General features: G+C 48.2%; 1 protein-coding gene across 3 annotated transcripts in view; it reads right to left on the bottom strand.

Moving 5' to 3' along the window:
* The window catches only part of PKD1 (polycystin 1, transient receptor potential channel interacting), a 121,209-nt gene that overhangs the window by 63,046 nt on the left and 41,278 nt on the right, over positions 1-16,885 (bottom strand). For all 3 annotated transcript variants that reach the window (XM_075565719.1, XM_075565720.1, XM_075565721.1), the window contains exons 2-6: positions 11,155-11,226; positions 7,761-7,829; positions 6,626-6,795; positions 3,882-4,532; positions 1,499-1,679 (exon numbers count right to left, since the gene is read on the bottom strand). In XM_075565719.1, coding sequence (XP_075421834.1) covers positions 1,499-1,679; positions 3,882-4,532; positions 6,626-6,795; positions 7,761-7,829; positions 11,155-11,226 — 1,143 coding nt within the window. The remainder of the gene's footprint in view (positions 1-1,498; positions 1,680-3,881; positions 4,533-6,625; positions 6,796-7,760; positions 7,830-11,154; positions 11,227-16,885) is intronic.

The raw sequence follows: 16,885 nt of genomic DNA, 5'->3' as shown, positions 1-16,885 counted from the left end.
TATATATATATATATATATATATATATACACACACACACAAATGGTTTCTGAAAATGGGCGTGCAAGAATGAGAGCAGAATACAGATGACATTGTTACAATGTTAATTCCTTCCAAGCTCGCTGGGCAGTGAAGGGTTAAAGAACTGGATGTGTTAAAGAGGCAATTCAAGGTGTTGATTCCCCCCACCCCAATTATTTTTAACATAGGATTGGAGCAGGGGGTCTTCGGAGCTGAACCTCATTAATTTCAGCTCCGGGGACCCCCTGCTTCCCGAGATATTCACCTCCGTAGGGGGTGCTGGCAGTCACTCCGCTTGGCTAGCAGGGTTCACGTAATGGCGGCGTTTCAAAGCTCCCGCCCCCTGCGTGCCAACAGGAAACCGTGGCGTCATGGTTCGGCTTCTTATGGGCCACGTGACTCGGGAGCTTTAAACTCTACCCCCCTCGAAGGTTTGTATCTCTGCAAGCAAGGGGTGCCCGGAGCTGAAATTAATGGGGTTCAGGTCCAGAAAAAACAAAAAAACATGGCTGGGCTCCTCTAACGTTAAATGATAGGGAGGAGAGAATGTCCTCCTAACAGCCGGCTTTGCATGCGATGCAGAGGGAGGTGTCCAGTATCCAGGTGTCCGACCACCATATGTGTATCATCTCCCAGCATCCTCCGCTGCCAAGAACAGATGGGATCGAGTGAGCTGCCGCTGGTGGGACTCCCAGAGATGGGACAGGATCTCATGCAGCTGCTGCAGGCAGACGTGTTTACAGGAGCCTGAGCCAGGGGCTGGCTGGAAGGGAATATTATCTACCTGGGAGACAGAGCCCTGCTCCTGTCTCTGATATTACCATCCCTCCGAGCAGTGATCTTACCATTATACTCAGAGGTACCACTAGTCATTATTATATGCAGAGCTACCACCGACAGTGCCACTGATTATTATTATATTCAGACGTGCTGCTACAGACACACTCATAATAGCTGCCACTGATCTTATTATTGGCCCTGACAGTCACTAATCTTACTATACATTAGAACGACTTATCTTATTACCCTCAGACAGAGCACGGCTACTGATCCTGGTGTTACCAGCAGATACCACGGCATGACACAATTCATATTATGAACCACGGAGCCTCCTCTGGCAGAGCAGCCAATACTTAGATTGTAAGCTCTTTGGGATAGGGACTCCTTTTCCTTACTTTCATGTCTTAAACTCTTATTCTCCTATTTTGTCACGTGTGTTACTGCTGTGAAGCGCTATGTACATGGATGGCGCTATACAAATAAAGATATACAGACATACATATTAATATTAGTCCTCTAAGCTTCCCCTGGCACCGCCAACCATTCTCTTGCTGCCCTCATTGCGACCTCTGGAACTAACTTTCTCATTGATCCTTCACAAATACCAGTTGGGCTAGTTACCCGACTTCATTTTTGACCCCCAGAATTCTGCCCCTCTAGACGTGGCCCCTGTATGTGGCTGCATGATGCCACAGTACCTGATAACACGTGACACCAGGAAGGTCCGCACTTCAGGACTGCTCACAATGGCCAGGTCTCCGTTCCCCAGGTCCTGGCAGATCCTCTGCGCCTCAAACCATCCCAATTTCTCAGACACCAGTTGATAGCAATGGTTATTCCCAGAGAACACAGCACTCCCTGCTGGGCACACGGGGGACACTGCGGGGGGGACAGGCAATGAGGCACGTCACGCATTCTCATGTGGGCAAACTTTACCTCCCGTACACAGTCATTCATTTCTATTGTGAATAGAATGGAGAGACTCAGTGGGATATAGGCCCCCCCGGTCACTATACCAAAATGTGAGCAGAGGTACAGGCCTCTCTCTCTGTGTCACTTTGTACCTCAAATGGGAATCTATTGGTCATTGGTCTTTTTCCTCTCTGCTCAGTGAGCGTTTATGGGCTATAAGTCGAACGTGTGCAACTGTGTCATTCTGTGCTACAATGTCACCTTGCAGATGAAGGGACAAGCTCAACAACCAATTCCTCTCTTTCTCTGGGTCAGAATGTCATATATATATATATATATATATATATATATATATATATATATATATATATATATATATATATATGCAAATATAACTGTATGCTCATCTGCATGTCTCAGGCAGGTCTGCAACCCTGCCTTTCCCCATTATCACCCAGCATACAGCACTTCCACTGCAGCAAGGGATTCTGGGAAATGACATGCAAATGAGCACACAGTGCGCTTTTTGGTCTCCCTTTTCCCTGTATTGCATTGAGTAGCTGCACAGCCTGCCTGCCTGCCCTACCAGGATGTGAGTACTTGTATATTTTTCAGGGGAACCTGCCAATGAGACTGATGGTGAGTGGGTTGCACCACACACCACCTGTCTTCAGGAGGATAGTACCCATTATATGACACAATAGGTACTATATCAATTGTTAGTACCCTGGTACAGTGGTCTGGCTTATTATCATTTTGAGATATACCTGCATTTGAGCGCTTCAGCTATTTTCCATATTAAATTAGCTTAACATTGCCCATTGAACTGAATACAGCTGAGAAAAAACGTTAGGCATTGGTCAAAGGGACTATTTAACACCAGGCAGTTCAGTGTGGTATCCATCCCCTGATGAAATCCGCAAAGACGGAAGAAACGCGTAGGGATTTCTGGCAGTGAACCTACGGTGGTCGAGCAGCTCCAAGCACCAGCGTGAGGACGCAGAGACGTGTGTGAAGTCCTTTCCGGGTCCCGGTGCGCCACGAGAGAGGTGAATGGCGGCCGCACGCTACAACTAAGCACTCACAAAGGAAAGTAAAGACTCCTTTATCTCTGAGACAACGGCTGATTTAGACACAAGATCCTGAACTTTAAAGGACTTCAGTACACACAGAGGTGATCGTGGAGTCTTCAGTTGGTGCATGGGCTGGTCCCATAATATGCCTGATTTTATCAGACAAATTGTAAGTGTGCATTTGTCTTGTCCGTGATGTATTAAAATTCCTATCTGATTTTACACAAGGATCGGGCGCTTCTTTTCTCTTTTTTCTAATAGGTGCTGTGGGAGTTTGGTGAGCCCAAGAAGAAGCAGCCTGAACTTTTGTGATTCTTTTATCATGGACAATACGAGGACTTAAGTATTCTTTGTGATCATACACAATTGGTTTATTCATTCATTTTTTCAATTTTTTCTTATATCATTGATTTTTTCACTTATGGTCCACAATTGTTATGACTATTACTTTATTTACATTTAAGGTTAGGTTGGTCCTTTGATACTTATAGTCGCATTTGTGAATTGCAACACAATTCATTTGTTTTTTATTTTTGATATATTTTGATTCATTTTTTCATCCATTTTTATTTTTTATTTTTATGCACACTTTTTCATTTTTGTTTTTTAGTATATATTTTTTATTAATTGTATTTGGGCAATTTATGACTGTTCATGCCATTTTATATTGATATTTATCTGTTTGATATAAATTTATTTACCTGGTGCTAACACCTACCACATATATCAGCACTGCAGCAATTTTGGTGTATTTGGTGAAGGGCGCTGTCTATAATTTTGTCACATATATATATATATATATATATATATATATATATATATATATATATAAAATAAATACACATACATATACACACACCTAAGGCCATTATGTTTACTAGAAATGGTGATTGACTACTTACTGGGATAGAGGGAGAAATACTCTTGATTCTGTCGCATTTTCTATTTGGATTACTTATTGTCGCTTAGGTATAAATTAATTTCCTATGCTTAGGGTTTTCTTGTATATACTACACGCTGTAGGATTAATATATATAAATGATTAAATAATAACAACACACACACATTCTGAGCTCTATAGTCTTATTCTGCTCACCTGCCTCTCCAAGCTCTGTTGTTACAAGGTACGCAGCCTCCACCTCAGTGCCCCCTCTGCTCGTCACGCTGACCTCCAGGTTTTCATTGGTCTTCACTAGTGATGGGCACATTAGCCTCAGCTCCTCTGGTGTCCCCAACACCTTCACCTCATCCTGAACAGGAACAACCCTGCTCCCCACCCTTAGTGTTACGGTGACGTTGTACAGCCTGGGCAGGGCGTAGCGGTGGCTCACGCTGCTCTCTGTGGTGTTGACAATCTGGTCCCCTAGATTCCACAGCAGTGAGGTGATGGGGACAGGAGCCCTGACGTGTAGCTGCACAGCTTCGCCCAGGCTGTATGTCTCTTTGGAGCGATGGATAGAAGCGGACAGACGAGCGCTGAAAACATCCCCCACACTGGTCAGCCCACAGCTGGAGAGCAGAGACGGAGCCTCACAAGCACCCTGACATCGGGACGATGCGTTAGGAGAGAGGGCATCACCGCACAGGCACCCGTGCCGGGTGTCCAGGGCTCCGTGTGTATGCTGCTCACCAAAGCATAGGGCACTGCAGGACTCATTGCTGAGGTTACCAGCGGTGATGCGTGTAAAGACCAGCACAGATTCACTGCCCGCCGAGGTGTTATGTGGGCAAGAGATAAAATCAGCACCTGCAACACAGGAAAGGTATATTCACTTCTTCATAAAGTGTCTTGAAGCAGTTTCCCTCTCCTGCTAAAAATTGCAAAACACAACCTTCAGTAAGTAAATGAGAAGAGATGGAGTTCAGTGCTTCATGAATAGTTTGTTGACAGACAACAGGACAACATCCGGTATTTTCCTTATTTTATAGCCCTGTTTTTCCTTATTATGCACTACTAGCTGAGAGACCCGGCGTTGCCTGTGAGTTAAATTTCCCGCTAGGAGGGGGGCAGGGGGGGGGGGGACAGTGGACAGGAGGGGGGGGCAGTGGACAGGAGGGGGGCAGTGGACGGGAGGGGGGGACAGTGGACAGGAGGGGTAGGACAGTGGATAGGAGGGGGGACAGTGGATAGGAGGGGGGACAGTGGACAGGAGGGGGGACAGTGGACAGGAGGGGGGGACAGTGGACAGGAGGGGGGACAGTGGACAGGAGGGGGGGACAGTGGACAGGAGGGGGGGCAGTGGACAGGAGGGGGGGGCAGTGGACAGGAGGGGGGGACAGTGGACAGGAGGGGGGGCAGTGGACAGGAGGGGGGGCAGTGGACAGGAGGGGGGGGACAGTGGACAGGAGGGGGGGGACAGTGGACAGGAGGGGGGGGGTTGCTTAAAATATTCCGGGTCCCTCCTCTCCACTCCCCCTGTATGTTTCTCCGCTCCCCTCTCTCTCTCCGCTCCTCCCCCCCCCCCCCATGCGCAGCTCCGGTCCCCACCCTACAGTGTCTGACACACACACACAGTGTCACACACACACACACACACACATAGTGTCAAACACACACAGAATGACACACACACACACAGTGACACACACACACACACAGTGACACACACACACACACACAGTGACACACACACATATGTCACCTCTCCTTCCGGGCACCGCCATCTTAGGCACTCGGCGCCGCGAGGGAGGAAGGGGGTCCTTCCGGGCGCCGCCATCTTAGGCACTCGGCGCCGCGAGGCAGCTGCAGGCTGCCTGCCCACTGCCTGTCCCCCCGCCAGGGAGGGAGGGAAGTGAGCGCCGGGGAGGGAGGGGAGTGAGCGCTGGGGAGGGAGGGGAGTGAGCGCCGGGGAGGGAGGGGAGTGAGCGCCGGGGAGGGAGGTGACTGAGCACCGGGGAGGGAGGTGACTGAGCGCCGGGGAGGGAGCGGGACATTATATAATGTCAATGTAAGGTACATGTTGTAAGTTGGTGTGGCGGCCATTTTAGAAAGTTAATAAAGAGTGCGTAGGTGAAGGTACGTGCGGCCATTTGTGTAATAGACATTAAAACTGCGCACGCCATTATTTAATACATATTTATTGTAATATATGTGTTTTTAGTAAGGCATAAAGGTAGAGTGCAGGGCTACAGGGAGTGTTCATCGTGCGTGGTAGTGTCGTCGTGTGTGTGCGTTTGTCCGGCCATGTGCACAGGGGAGTAAGCATGAGTGTTAGCTACAGGGGAGTAAGCAGTGTGTACACAGGGGTGACAGCATGACTGTGAGTTGTGGGATGACAGTGACTATATGTGTGGGATGACAGTGACTGTGTGTGTGTGTGTGTGTGTGTGTGTGTGTGTGTGTGTGTGTGTGTGTGTGTGTGTGTGTGTGTGTGTGTGTGTGTGTGTGTGTGTGTGTGTGTGTGTGTGTGTGTGTGTTGTAAACTTACCAAGGACTCTGCAGGGGTTCTGTGGGCGTATGCTGTCAGTGCAAGTGTGTGAGAGTGAAGTAGGTGTGTGTCAGTGATGTCACTGTAATTTTTGGCCAATGAGAGTCGTGTGGGAGGTGTGTCACAGATTCACTGCAGCTAGTACCAACCTTTCGATTTTATATATTAAGATATCCATGTATAACTGGCAATGAGTCAATAGTCCGAAAAAACAATTATTTCCTATGGAAGGCAGCAAGAGTGGGTATAATCAAGTACTTTTTTGCATCATATATTTTATGAGTGAGTTTTTCCATGAAACAAAAATTTAAAAACATGGGACGGACGAGCTCTCTCTCTCTCTCTTTGATTGGCCTGTTCTTACAGCAACAAATGTGCCTGCCTCGCCTATTCGCCAGGGCTCTCTGCTTACCGCACGTAGACCTGGAGAAGGACGCATTGAGCAGGGAAAGGCCAGATACAAGAGACGGCTGTTCACAGAGGGTAGCGTCCTTCTGGAGAATGGAGACTCCGGTATCGTCAGCCCAGCGAGGGAGCCAGGAAAGGTGACAGTCACACAGCCAGGGGTTCCCACTCAGGTTTCTGGAATGACACGGGGCAGAGAGTATAACTGTACAGGGGGCGTGGGACCATGAGAATATAGGTAGCACACTGCAGCCAAACTCTAACGTAGCAGCTAGGAGGATGAAGGTATTAAGGGCGAGGTTTACTCAACTGTGCTAAGCCATAAGGCAACTTAAAGCATCAATCATTTTTTTTTAACCCTCCCACCCCCTCTATATGAAGGGAACCAGGGGGTTCTTTGGGGCTAACAAAAAAAACAAAAAAGCCCAAAGCTACATCCAATATGACAAAAATATGCAGTGAAATACCTATATATTTTCTTGAAAAAAGGGTTATTTAGTTAAACCCTTTGGCCAAAGCATTTAAAGCCTGCAAGCCACTTCAAGGCATGACCAAATATTGCAGGTCCTAACACTAACTGATTACAATTCTCATTTACCACTATAGTTAAAGGAAGAATGATCGCATTGGATCTGTCACAACCAGATGCATGTCAAATAAATAACCGCTTACTTGGAAAGTGGGGAGAGGCGAGCTTAAACCCAGGGGGGGAGGAGCCACTAACCTCAAAAACAGCTGAGACCAGCTGGACAAAGTTAATAAACACACAGATACCCAGCAAGCTTTAAAAAAAACAAAAATTACCATATTATGTATATAAGTGTCAAATGGAGTGCTACTGGGCATGGCTAAATGTATATAACAAAAAAACAAAGAAGCCCAAAGCTACATCCAATATGACAAACATACGCTGTGAAATACCTATATATCTCTTGAAAAAAAGTGTCATTTAGTTAAACCCTTTGGCCAAAGCATTTTAAGCCTGCAAGCCACTTAAAGGCATGACCAAATATTGCAGGTCCTAACAGTAACTGATTAAAATTCTTATTTACCTCTATAGTTAGAGGAAGAATGGTCGCATTGTAATGGGTATCAGGGACTAACACTATGCTAGTTCCCTTAAAGGCTAGAAACATACTTACATCTCACTTAAATTCAAATGAGCAAATATCCCATCTTCTAGAGTGGAAATCTGGTTGTTGCTGATATCCCTGGTAGAGAGGAGAGAAAAAGTCATTACTCGATCAGGTGAAGATCTCTCACCTTAACCGTCATGATTTTGATAAGAACCGAGAGCTTTTGGAGGGGTTTGCCATTCATGGAGTTGGAGTGCACAGTGACAGGGGGGCTCAACTCCAGTCCTCAAGCTTCTGCCCCAACAGGTCAAATTTTCAGGATATCCCTGCTTCAGCACAGGTGGCTCAGTCAGTCCCTGCTCTAGCAGAGGTGGCTCAATCAGTCCCTGCTTCAGCACAGGTGGCTCAATCAGTCTTCAACTGAGCCTCTGAATGAGCCAACTGTGCTGAAGCTGGGATATCCTGAAAACCTGACTTGTTGGGGGGCTTGAGGACTGGAGTTGAGCACCCCCTGCACTGTGGGATAATCTATCTATAGCTACATGACAGGAGCAATGCTCTGCACATGTACATCAGAATGGAAACGCATGCTCTGCAAAGTATCAAACAATGTGAGCTTCACGTAGCATGATCTGCAGATCATGGGGTTCAATGACCAATGCTCTTCGGGTCATCTACAGCGACAAGAGAAGGATCGGTCAGTGAGTAAAGACACTGGGGCCTATTCACTTAACAGTGATAAAATCAGTGCATTTTCACCCGACTATGGGGCCTGTGCACTAAGCGCCGGGGGAAAAAACCGCCGGGCTGTTTAAATGGCCAGTTTTGACAGCGTTGCTATCACGGTGCAGAAAGCCCAGAATACCTGTGATAGCAACATTTGCAAAACTGGCGAGTAGCCGGCGACGTGATGATCGCCCGTCTGTAAAGGGCTCACCCGGCGATTTCTTTCTGCTGCAGTGAGTGACAGCCGGCTCTCCCTGCGCCAATCTCGCCAGAGATCAAACGTTTTTAATATAAAATTGAATACAGGTGTACGTGAGCAGGGGGTCTCCGAAGCAGAACCGCGTTGATTTGAGGTCTGGGCACCTCCTGCTTCCCATGATACAGGCCCCGTTATGGGGCGACGGTATCTCCTATTAATTTTATTCCCACGGGGCACGTGACGCTGGACATTTAAATGCATAGGAGATACCGTCACCCCATAACGGGGCCTGTATCCCGGGAAGCAGGGGGTCCCCGGACCTCAAATCAATGAGGTTCTGCTCCGGAGACCCCCTGCTACAATACACTAGTTCTTGTACAATACATTAGTTCAAAAGAACTAATTCGTTATGTAGCGACTGTCTTCTATGGTAATGAAGCTGCTTTAATGATGTCATTTTTATTAATAGTGTGCGGGAGCAGGGGGTCTCCTGAGATGAACCGCATTGATTTCAGCCTCGGGGTCCCCCTGCGTCCCGAGTTATAGACCCTGGTATGGGGTGCCGGTATCTCCTCCAGTATTTAAATCCCACTGTCACGTGACACGGAAGATTTAAAAATGGCGGCGAAACCGGCACCCGATGTCCCATACCGGGGCATGTAACTCGGGAAGCAGAGGGTCCCTGAGGCAGAAACCAAAGCGGTTCAGCTCACAGACCCCCTGCTCCCGCACACTATAAATAAAAATTACATTAAAGCAGCTATAATATGGGCATGATGTGCCACTGTGCCAATCAATTGGTGTATTGGCATTTCTAATGTGTTGATTTTTCTATGTAATGTGTTTGATTTTGGGCCTGTTTTTTTTTTTTAGCTTCCCCATTTATTGCTATAGTGGCAAAGTATGCCCATATTATATGGGCATGCTTTAACACTTTGCCAATCAGTGGGAAGCGGGGTTGGAGGATGGGGGTGGTGGCCCCGGGTAGGGTGGATGGGTAGCGGGGGAGGGTGGTTTAACCCCTTAATTACTATAGCGGTTACTAACCACTAAGGTGATTAAGGGGTTAGGGGCCATTAGATTGTATTTTTTATTGCATTGTTTCTGGCAACGGGCGGTGAGGAGGATGAGGACGGCCTTCATCGTGGCAACCTGGCAGGGGTAAGTACAAGTTTTACTTACTTTATGCTGCTGGGTAAAGTTTTATTTTAAATGGGCAAATGCACTATTATCCATATCTGGATAATAGTAATTTTGCCCATTACTGTACCGTATGTGTTTGTGGGGGGGGGGGGAGGTCTTTATAGCAGTGCATTGCACTTTTTATTTTTCGGCACAGGAGTGGTACTGCAGGCTAGCGGGGACCACCATACCCCCGCGGGGTCACCCGAGTACCCCCAGACACCCAAGGGGACCAGCTGAGGACCCCCAGACAGCCGTGGGCCCCCATACACCCGCGGGGACCACCAAGAGGCCCCCAGACACCTGCGGGGACCACCTGAGGACCCCCCGGACAACCACAGGAACCACCCGCGGACCCCCAGACCCCCTATGGGGCCCACAGACACCTGTGGGGCCCCAGACACCCGCAGGGACCATCTGGAGGCCCCCGGACACCCGCGGGTCCACCTGAGGATACCCGGACCCTTGTGGGGAACCTGGACACCCTTGGGAACCACCTGAGGGCCCCCAGACACCCGCGGGGACCACCTGGAGGCCCCTGGACACCCACGGGGACCAACCGAGGACCCCATGGAGGCCCCCAGACACCCGTGGGGACCACCTGAGTAACCCCGTGGGGCCCTCGGACACCCACGGGGACAACATGGAGGCCCCCAGACACCCGTGGGGTCCACCCGAGGACCCCCGTGGGGCCCCTGGAGACCCGCGAGAACCACTCGAGTACCCCCAGACACCCTCGGACACCACCCGAGGACCCTCGGACACCTGTGGGGCCCCTGGACACCAGCGGGGACCACCCGGAGGCCCGCGCCGGCATCTGGTATCAATGCTGTGCTGAAAAAAAAAATGCTTTTATGTATGCCTCAATCTCTTTTGCTGGGGAAAAAAGATGGCGAGCTTTTATACTACGATAAAGTTATCACTGCTTTGTGAATAGCTGTTACTGGCAAAAAATGGGGGGATTGCCATTTTTGGGCCTATTGGACGACTTTTTTTGTCTCTGACTGTTTAGGGGTGATAAAAAAAAACCTTATAGCGTGATACTGCACTGTTATCAGTGCTTTGTGAATAGCAGAGTAGGCAGTATCACGCTATAAAGGCATTTATCACCCTTTAAAAACCACTTATCACTGCTTTGTGAATAGGCCGCACCTACTCTGATAACAACGACACTGAGTTTGAAGCACGGGAGCCTGGTTCAATTCCCGGTGTCATCTCCTTGTGACCTTGGGCAGGTCACTTTATCTCCCTGTGCCTCAGTCACCAGAAACATAGAGTGCCTGTAACATTCCTATGTGCTGCGTCCCACGCGCTATACTGTAATTGTGACGCGCCTTGAGTCCCATTACTTACAATTCCTTTAGAAAGTGTAGCTGCTCGAACAGTTCTTTATCCAGGCGTTCAATGCTGTTATTGGAGAGGTCTCTGCAACAGAAAACAAACTATGTAGTGAATTCCAGCCGTGCATTAATCACCTGCATTATCTGACTCCGCTTCTTTACAGAAACATTTCCCAACAACAACCACAAGTGCGAAATACTGTCAATGCTCTATTCATCATGCTAACGACTGGTACGGGCAGCGGGCCTGATAATATCCCCAGCAACGCTGACGTAAGTCATGCACAAGACCATTAGCCACATACGTAACGACGAGCCAAAGAAACACACACAAACATACGCATGTAGTATGCGCATCTATATATATAAATTTGAAAATCTGGTTTGTGAGTCTCTGTAGACCATTTGATTGGTCCGTCGGTCCGCCCGCCCTCCCACGGCTCCCATTGGCCAGTGCGCTCTAACCCAGGGCTCCCCAACCCCCAGGCACACTGCTGCTGCTGCTGCCTGAGGTGAGGAAATGCTCACTGGTGGTGGTGGTGTCGGCTGTTGCTGCTGGGGGGAGGCTTAACTGAGACTGTGAGTTTTTGCCGCCCCCCCTCCCAGCTCCGTTTTTGACCCCCCCAGCTCCGTTTTTGACCCCCCCCCCAGCTCCGTGTTTGACCCCCCCAACACACAGTGACAGACACACACAGTGACAGACACACACACACACACACTGACACACAGACACACTGACACACACAGTGACAGCCCCCCTTCCCCCCCAGCTCCGTTTGTGACCCCCCCAACACACACAGTGACAGCCACACACAGTTACAGACACACAGTGACAGACACACTGACACACACAGTGACACCTCCCCTTCCGCCCCCGCCCCTGCCTTCCCCTCACCCCCCTCCCCCTTTCACCCATCCGCCGCCTCACACCCCTGCACCCCACAGCCGCCACCCGCACTCAACAGACACCTGCCACCTCTCACCCACTCGACAGACACCTGCCACCTCTCACCCACTCGACACACACCCGCCGCCTCTCATCCACCCGACACACGCCTGTCACCTCCCGCACCTACACCACTGACTAGCCGTCACACCCACTCACCACCCACCCGCCGCCTCCCGCCTCACACCCACCCGCCACACTCACACCCCTATGCACCGACATCACTGACCAGCCGCCGCCGCACTCACCAGACACCAGCCGCCTCACACCCTAGAGGGACCCCCACCCACCACTCACTACCCACTCGCCACCCGTACTGAATACCCACCCGCCGCCTCACACCCGCTCACACCATAGCGGGACACCCACCCACAGCCACCACTCACTACCCACTCGCCACCCATACTGAACACCCACCCACCGCCACACACCCACTCACACCCTAGCGGGACACACGCCTCACATTTTACATCATTTATGTCACCAAAATATACATTGTACTGTGGTGTCTTTGCAATAAACCATTTTTAAACAACAACATCGTATTACATTTTCTTCCATGTTTCTTTTCAACATTATTATACAACCTTTACACAAATAGTCATCCTATTGTTCCCCTATTTATACATAATACTACCTATTACGGATTTACATCCCGGGCAACGCCGGGTCTCTCAGCTAGTCATTTATAAACACAAACCTTATGCCACTCAGCTTCTCTACAAGAGCCCGGCCTCTTGTCACAGTTACATAGTTACAGAGCGTCAGGGACAGGTCACTCTGAGAAAACAAACCCTGACCTCCTGTATACTTCCTCCCCACATCAGACTTGGAAGCAAATACCCGCCGTTCCATGTCAACATCAAACCGTCATCACGTATGTCAGCGGTGGGACAACTCCAGTCCTCAAGGGCCACCAACAGGTCAGGTTTTAAGGATCTCCCTGCTTCAGCACAGGTGGCTCGGATTGAGCCACCTGTGCTGAAGTTGGGACTGATTGAGCCACCTGTGCTGAAGCAGGGATATCCTGAAAACCTGACCTGTTGGTGGCCCTTGAGGACTGGAGTTGGCCACCCCTGGCATGTGTTCTATGCACAAAGGTGAACATGCAGTCCCACTTACTAGGTATAAATGATATATATCGATGTAATATAATATACCCATTATTATAAAAATAGATCGGCCCGTATTTACTAAGCAGTGCTAAGGTGTTTTGTGGCATTTTGCCGCTTTGTAAATATGGAACTACCTTTCCAAGGGGGTTGTAGGTGGACAAGCCACCGCAGGATAATGAGGCCCACCTGTGACTAATAAACAGGTAGGGTATATAAGCTGTGAGCGTACACCTGGCCAAGGAAATAATGCATTGATATTTTCTGTATTATTTCGTGTTAATAGCGGTAATAACACCTGCTACATCTGCAGTTCAACTCAGCTTTACTACCGTGGGTGAAAAGAAGTTGCTGAACTGGAATAGTAAACCCAGAAAGAGCTGCATTTGCTTTTTGTAAATTAATACTGGCTGCTGCAGCATTGTGTGTCCGAGTGAGTTATTATATAGAGTGATAGGGTGATTTATACAATGCATATGTCATAACTGTCTGTGTTCATTTAAACATCTTGGACTTTCTCCAAATATTCCAAGAAAAAGCAACTCCACAATGTTTTTTTTTTTTAAGTACAGTAGAAAAAATGTTTTTGGTATGTGTTAAGACGGAGGATTTTTAGAGAGCTTGACACACAGCCCCGATATATTTCACCGCTGTTGTTGCTTTTAACTCTTCTGCTGCACTTTAGATCCCTGCAGGGTTAATCAGGCGCAGTATCGGCGCTCTCTCCGTGGCAGGCAGGGCCTTGAATTCCCCAGTGCGACCGTTGGACTATTGAGGAAATCCAAGTTGTGTAAAACTTTCCCACGGACGCGGCGGCGGCTGCCGGTGAGGTCATCCTGGCTGGGAGCCGCTCCCGCTCCGTGCCCCAAAAATAGCTGAACACCTGCCCACTGCAGCTCATAATGAAGCAATAACACGAGCGCTCCATCATCCCACTCAGTATTGCGGAATACTGACCCGAACGTTAACCCTTTGCAGTGCGTGGCTGGCCCTCCAAAAACACCAGTTTCTCCACCCCCAAAAACCCTGCCGCAAATAAAAAGCCCCATCACAAATACCTAGCATGCGGATTGGTTTTATGCTGCTACTTGGAAATAAGTTTGCATGTTGTGATGCCTTTTACTGGACAAACATGGCAGCTCAGCGGTCTAGTTGTGGACAAGCTTTCTGGAAGCCACAAGTCGGCTCTGGATTTGGAATCGGATGCATCACTAAAGAATTCTCCTGTTAGTCCTTTAAGGCGGGGGTTCTCAACTCCAGTCCTCAACACACCCCAACAGGTCAGGTTTTTAGGATATCCCTGCTTCAGCACAGTTGGCTCAATCAGTGGTTCAGTCGAAGAGCCTGCTACAGCGCAGGTGGCTCACTCAGTGGCTCAGTTGAAGAGCCTGCTTCAGCAAAGATGGCTCAATCAGTGGCTCAGTCAAAGACTGAGCCACCTGTGCTGAAGCAGGGATATCCTGAGGTCTGCAGTTGAGAACCCCTGCTTGAAGTGGTCTCACAACCTACACAGAACCTCCGCTCCCCCAGCGCCAGCATAAATCTAAACAGTACAAAGTTACAAATGGAAGCGCGCTCATAAATTACTAGCACACTAGTTTCCTTGTTACAGAGTCACAGACCATTCAACTGTATCACCCACTTCTTTACTTCCAACAGGGCCTTGAAGGTAAAGTGTCGCAAGCTCGTCTGGATTCAGCATATTCCTTGATGGGCTCTCTATTAGTCAAGCCACGCATTGCAAGCGGGTTTGTCAAATAAAGGGTTAAGCATAGGAAATCCCACGATGGCATAAAGATGGGGCTCATTGAGCAAATGGAATGAGAGCCAACCATGGTCATTATGCAGGTTGACTGTAAGTAGTTCCGGCTAATGTCAGCAGAAGTGTCCGCAGAAGTTTTTCGGCCTTATTCAGCATGCTCTGAAGTGGATGATCGCCCCAAAAACCCATATTGAAGTCAATGGGATGTTCTGGCCGATAACATCCCAAACAGATGCTCGAGGCCAGTGTATACTGAATGACCACCTTAGTCTCTGAGCTCTGCAGCTTGTGGGAACGGGAGGAGCAGCAGCAGCAGCAGAACATCCCGTTCCCAGACCCTGGAAATGAGAAACATGCCGTGACTCAGAATGCAGAAGATCTGAAGCGGAGAGTCCCAGACACCGAGTAACACTTCAGGGCACGAGTGGGGTTTCCAGACGGTCCTATACCATCTTGCATAACCTTAATCATAATACATCCAACATGGTAGAAGCAATGTCACTTCCTTCTGGCAGTAAAAGGGTTACAATGCAGTTAAAGTAATTTACAATGTGAGTTCACGTATCAAGTTACTTGGCACAGACTTTGCCCCTATTACATTTGTAACTTATATGGGGAGTGGTTAAATGAAGGAAAAGTTACTTGATGCATATATAATGTATTCATTTTAGTTATGTCTATCTGTCAACTGTAATACACTTAGGACAGGATAGCAGATCACTGACACGCTCTTAAATACCTCTCCCTAGCAGAAGAACCAGAAAAGATGTGTTGCAGGCCTCTGTGGTAGAAACAGGGATAATACAGTCTGCAGCTAGTTCATTTATAAAACTTGACTGCCACCAAAGACATCATTGTTTGTTTTCTGCTTTTCCAGACCCGCTGTCTCTGTAACATTTTCCAAAAATACTATATCTTTGTCCTTGGTGGCCTATTTCTTGCAGACACAATGTCCCTATTAAGTACCGTGCTCCAACAGCTGAGGAAAGTGGATATATGTTGTCAAATTGCTGCTACTCCTGTTATGAAAGAGAGGAAGACCCTCTGTAATGGTCACTGGCATTCTCTCTGCAATGGTCATTGGCATTCTATCCCTCTTCAATGGTCACTGGCATTCTATCCCTCTACCATGGTCACCTCATCGGCAGTCTTTCCCTCTGTAATAGCCACCGAATTCTATCCCACTGCAATGGTCACTGGCATTCTATATCTCTGCCATGGTCAGTCTATCCCTCTGCAATGGTCAGAAGCATTATATCCCTCTGTAATGGTCAGCAACATTCTATCCCTCTGTAATGGTCACCAACATTCTATTCCTCTGTAATGGTCAGCAACATTCTATCCCTCTGTAATGGTCACCAACATTCTATTCCTCTGTAATGGTCACCAACATTCTATCCCTCTGAAATGGTCACCAACATTCTATTCCTTTGGAATGGTCACCAACATTCTATTCCTTTGGAATGGTCACCAACATTCTATCCCTCTGGAATGGTCAGCAACATTCTATCCCTCGGTAATGGTCACCAACATTCTATCCCTCTGAAATGGTCACCAACATTCTATTCCTTTGGTATGGTCACCAACATTCTATCCCTCTGGAATGGTCTCATTATATTCCTTTGGAATGGTCACCAACATTCTATCCATCTGGAATGGTCACAAACATTCTATTCCTTTGGAATGGTCACCAACAATCTATTCCTTTGGAATGGTCACCACCATTCTATCCCTCTGTAATGGTCACCAACATTCTATCCCTCTGTAATGGTCACCAACATTCTATCCATCTGTAATGGTCACCAACATTCTATCCCTCTGTAATGGTCACCAACATTCTATTCCTCTGTAATGGTCACCAACATTCTATTCCTTAGGAATGGTCACCAACATTCTATCCCTCTGTAATGGTCACCAACATTCT

The sequence above is a fragment of the Ascaphus truei genome, chromosome 11 (genome assembly GCF_040206685.1).
Source record: "Ascaphus truei isolate aAscTru1 chromosome 11, aAscTru1.hap1, whole genome shotgun sequence".
Classification (NCBI taxonomy): Eukaryota; Metazoa; Chordata; class Amphibia; order Anura; family Ascaphidae; genus Ascaphus; species Ascaphus truei.
This window is presented reverse-complemented; position numbering and strand designations above follow the sequence as displayed.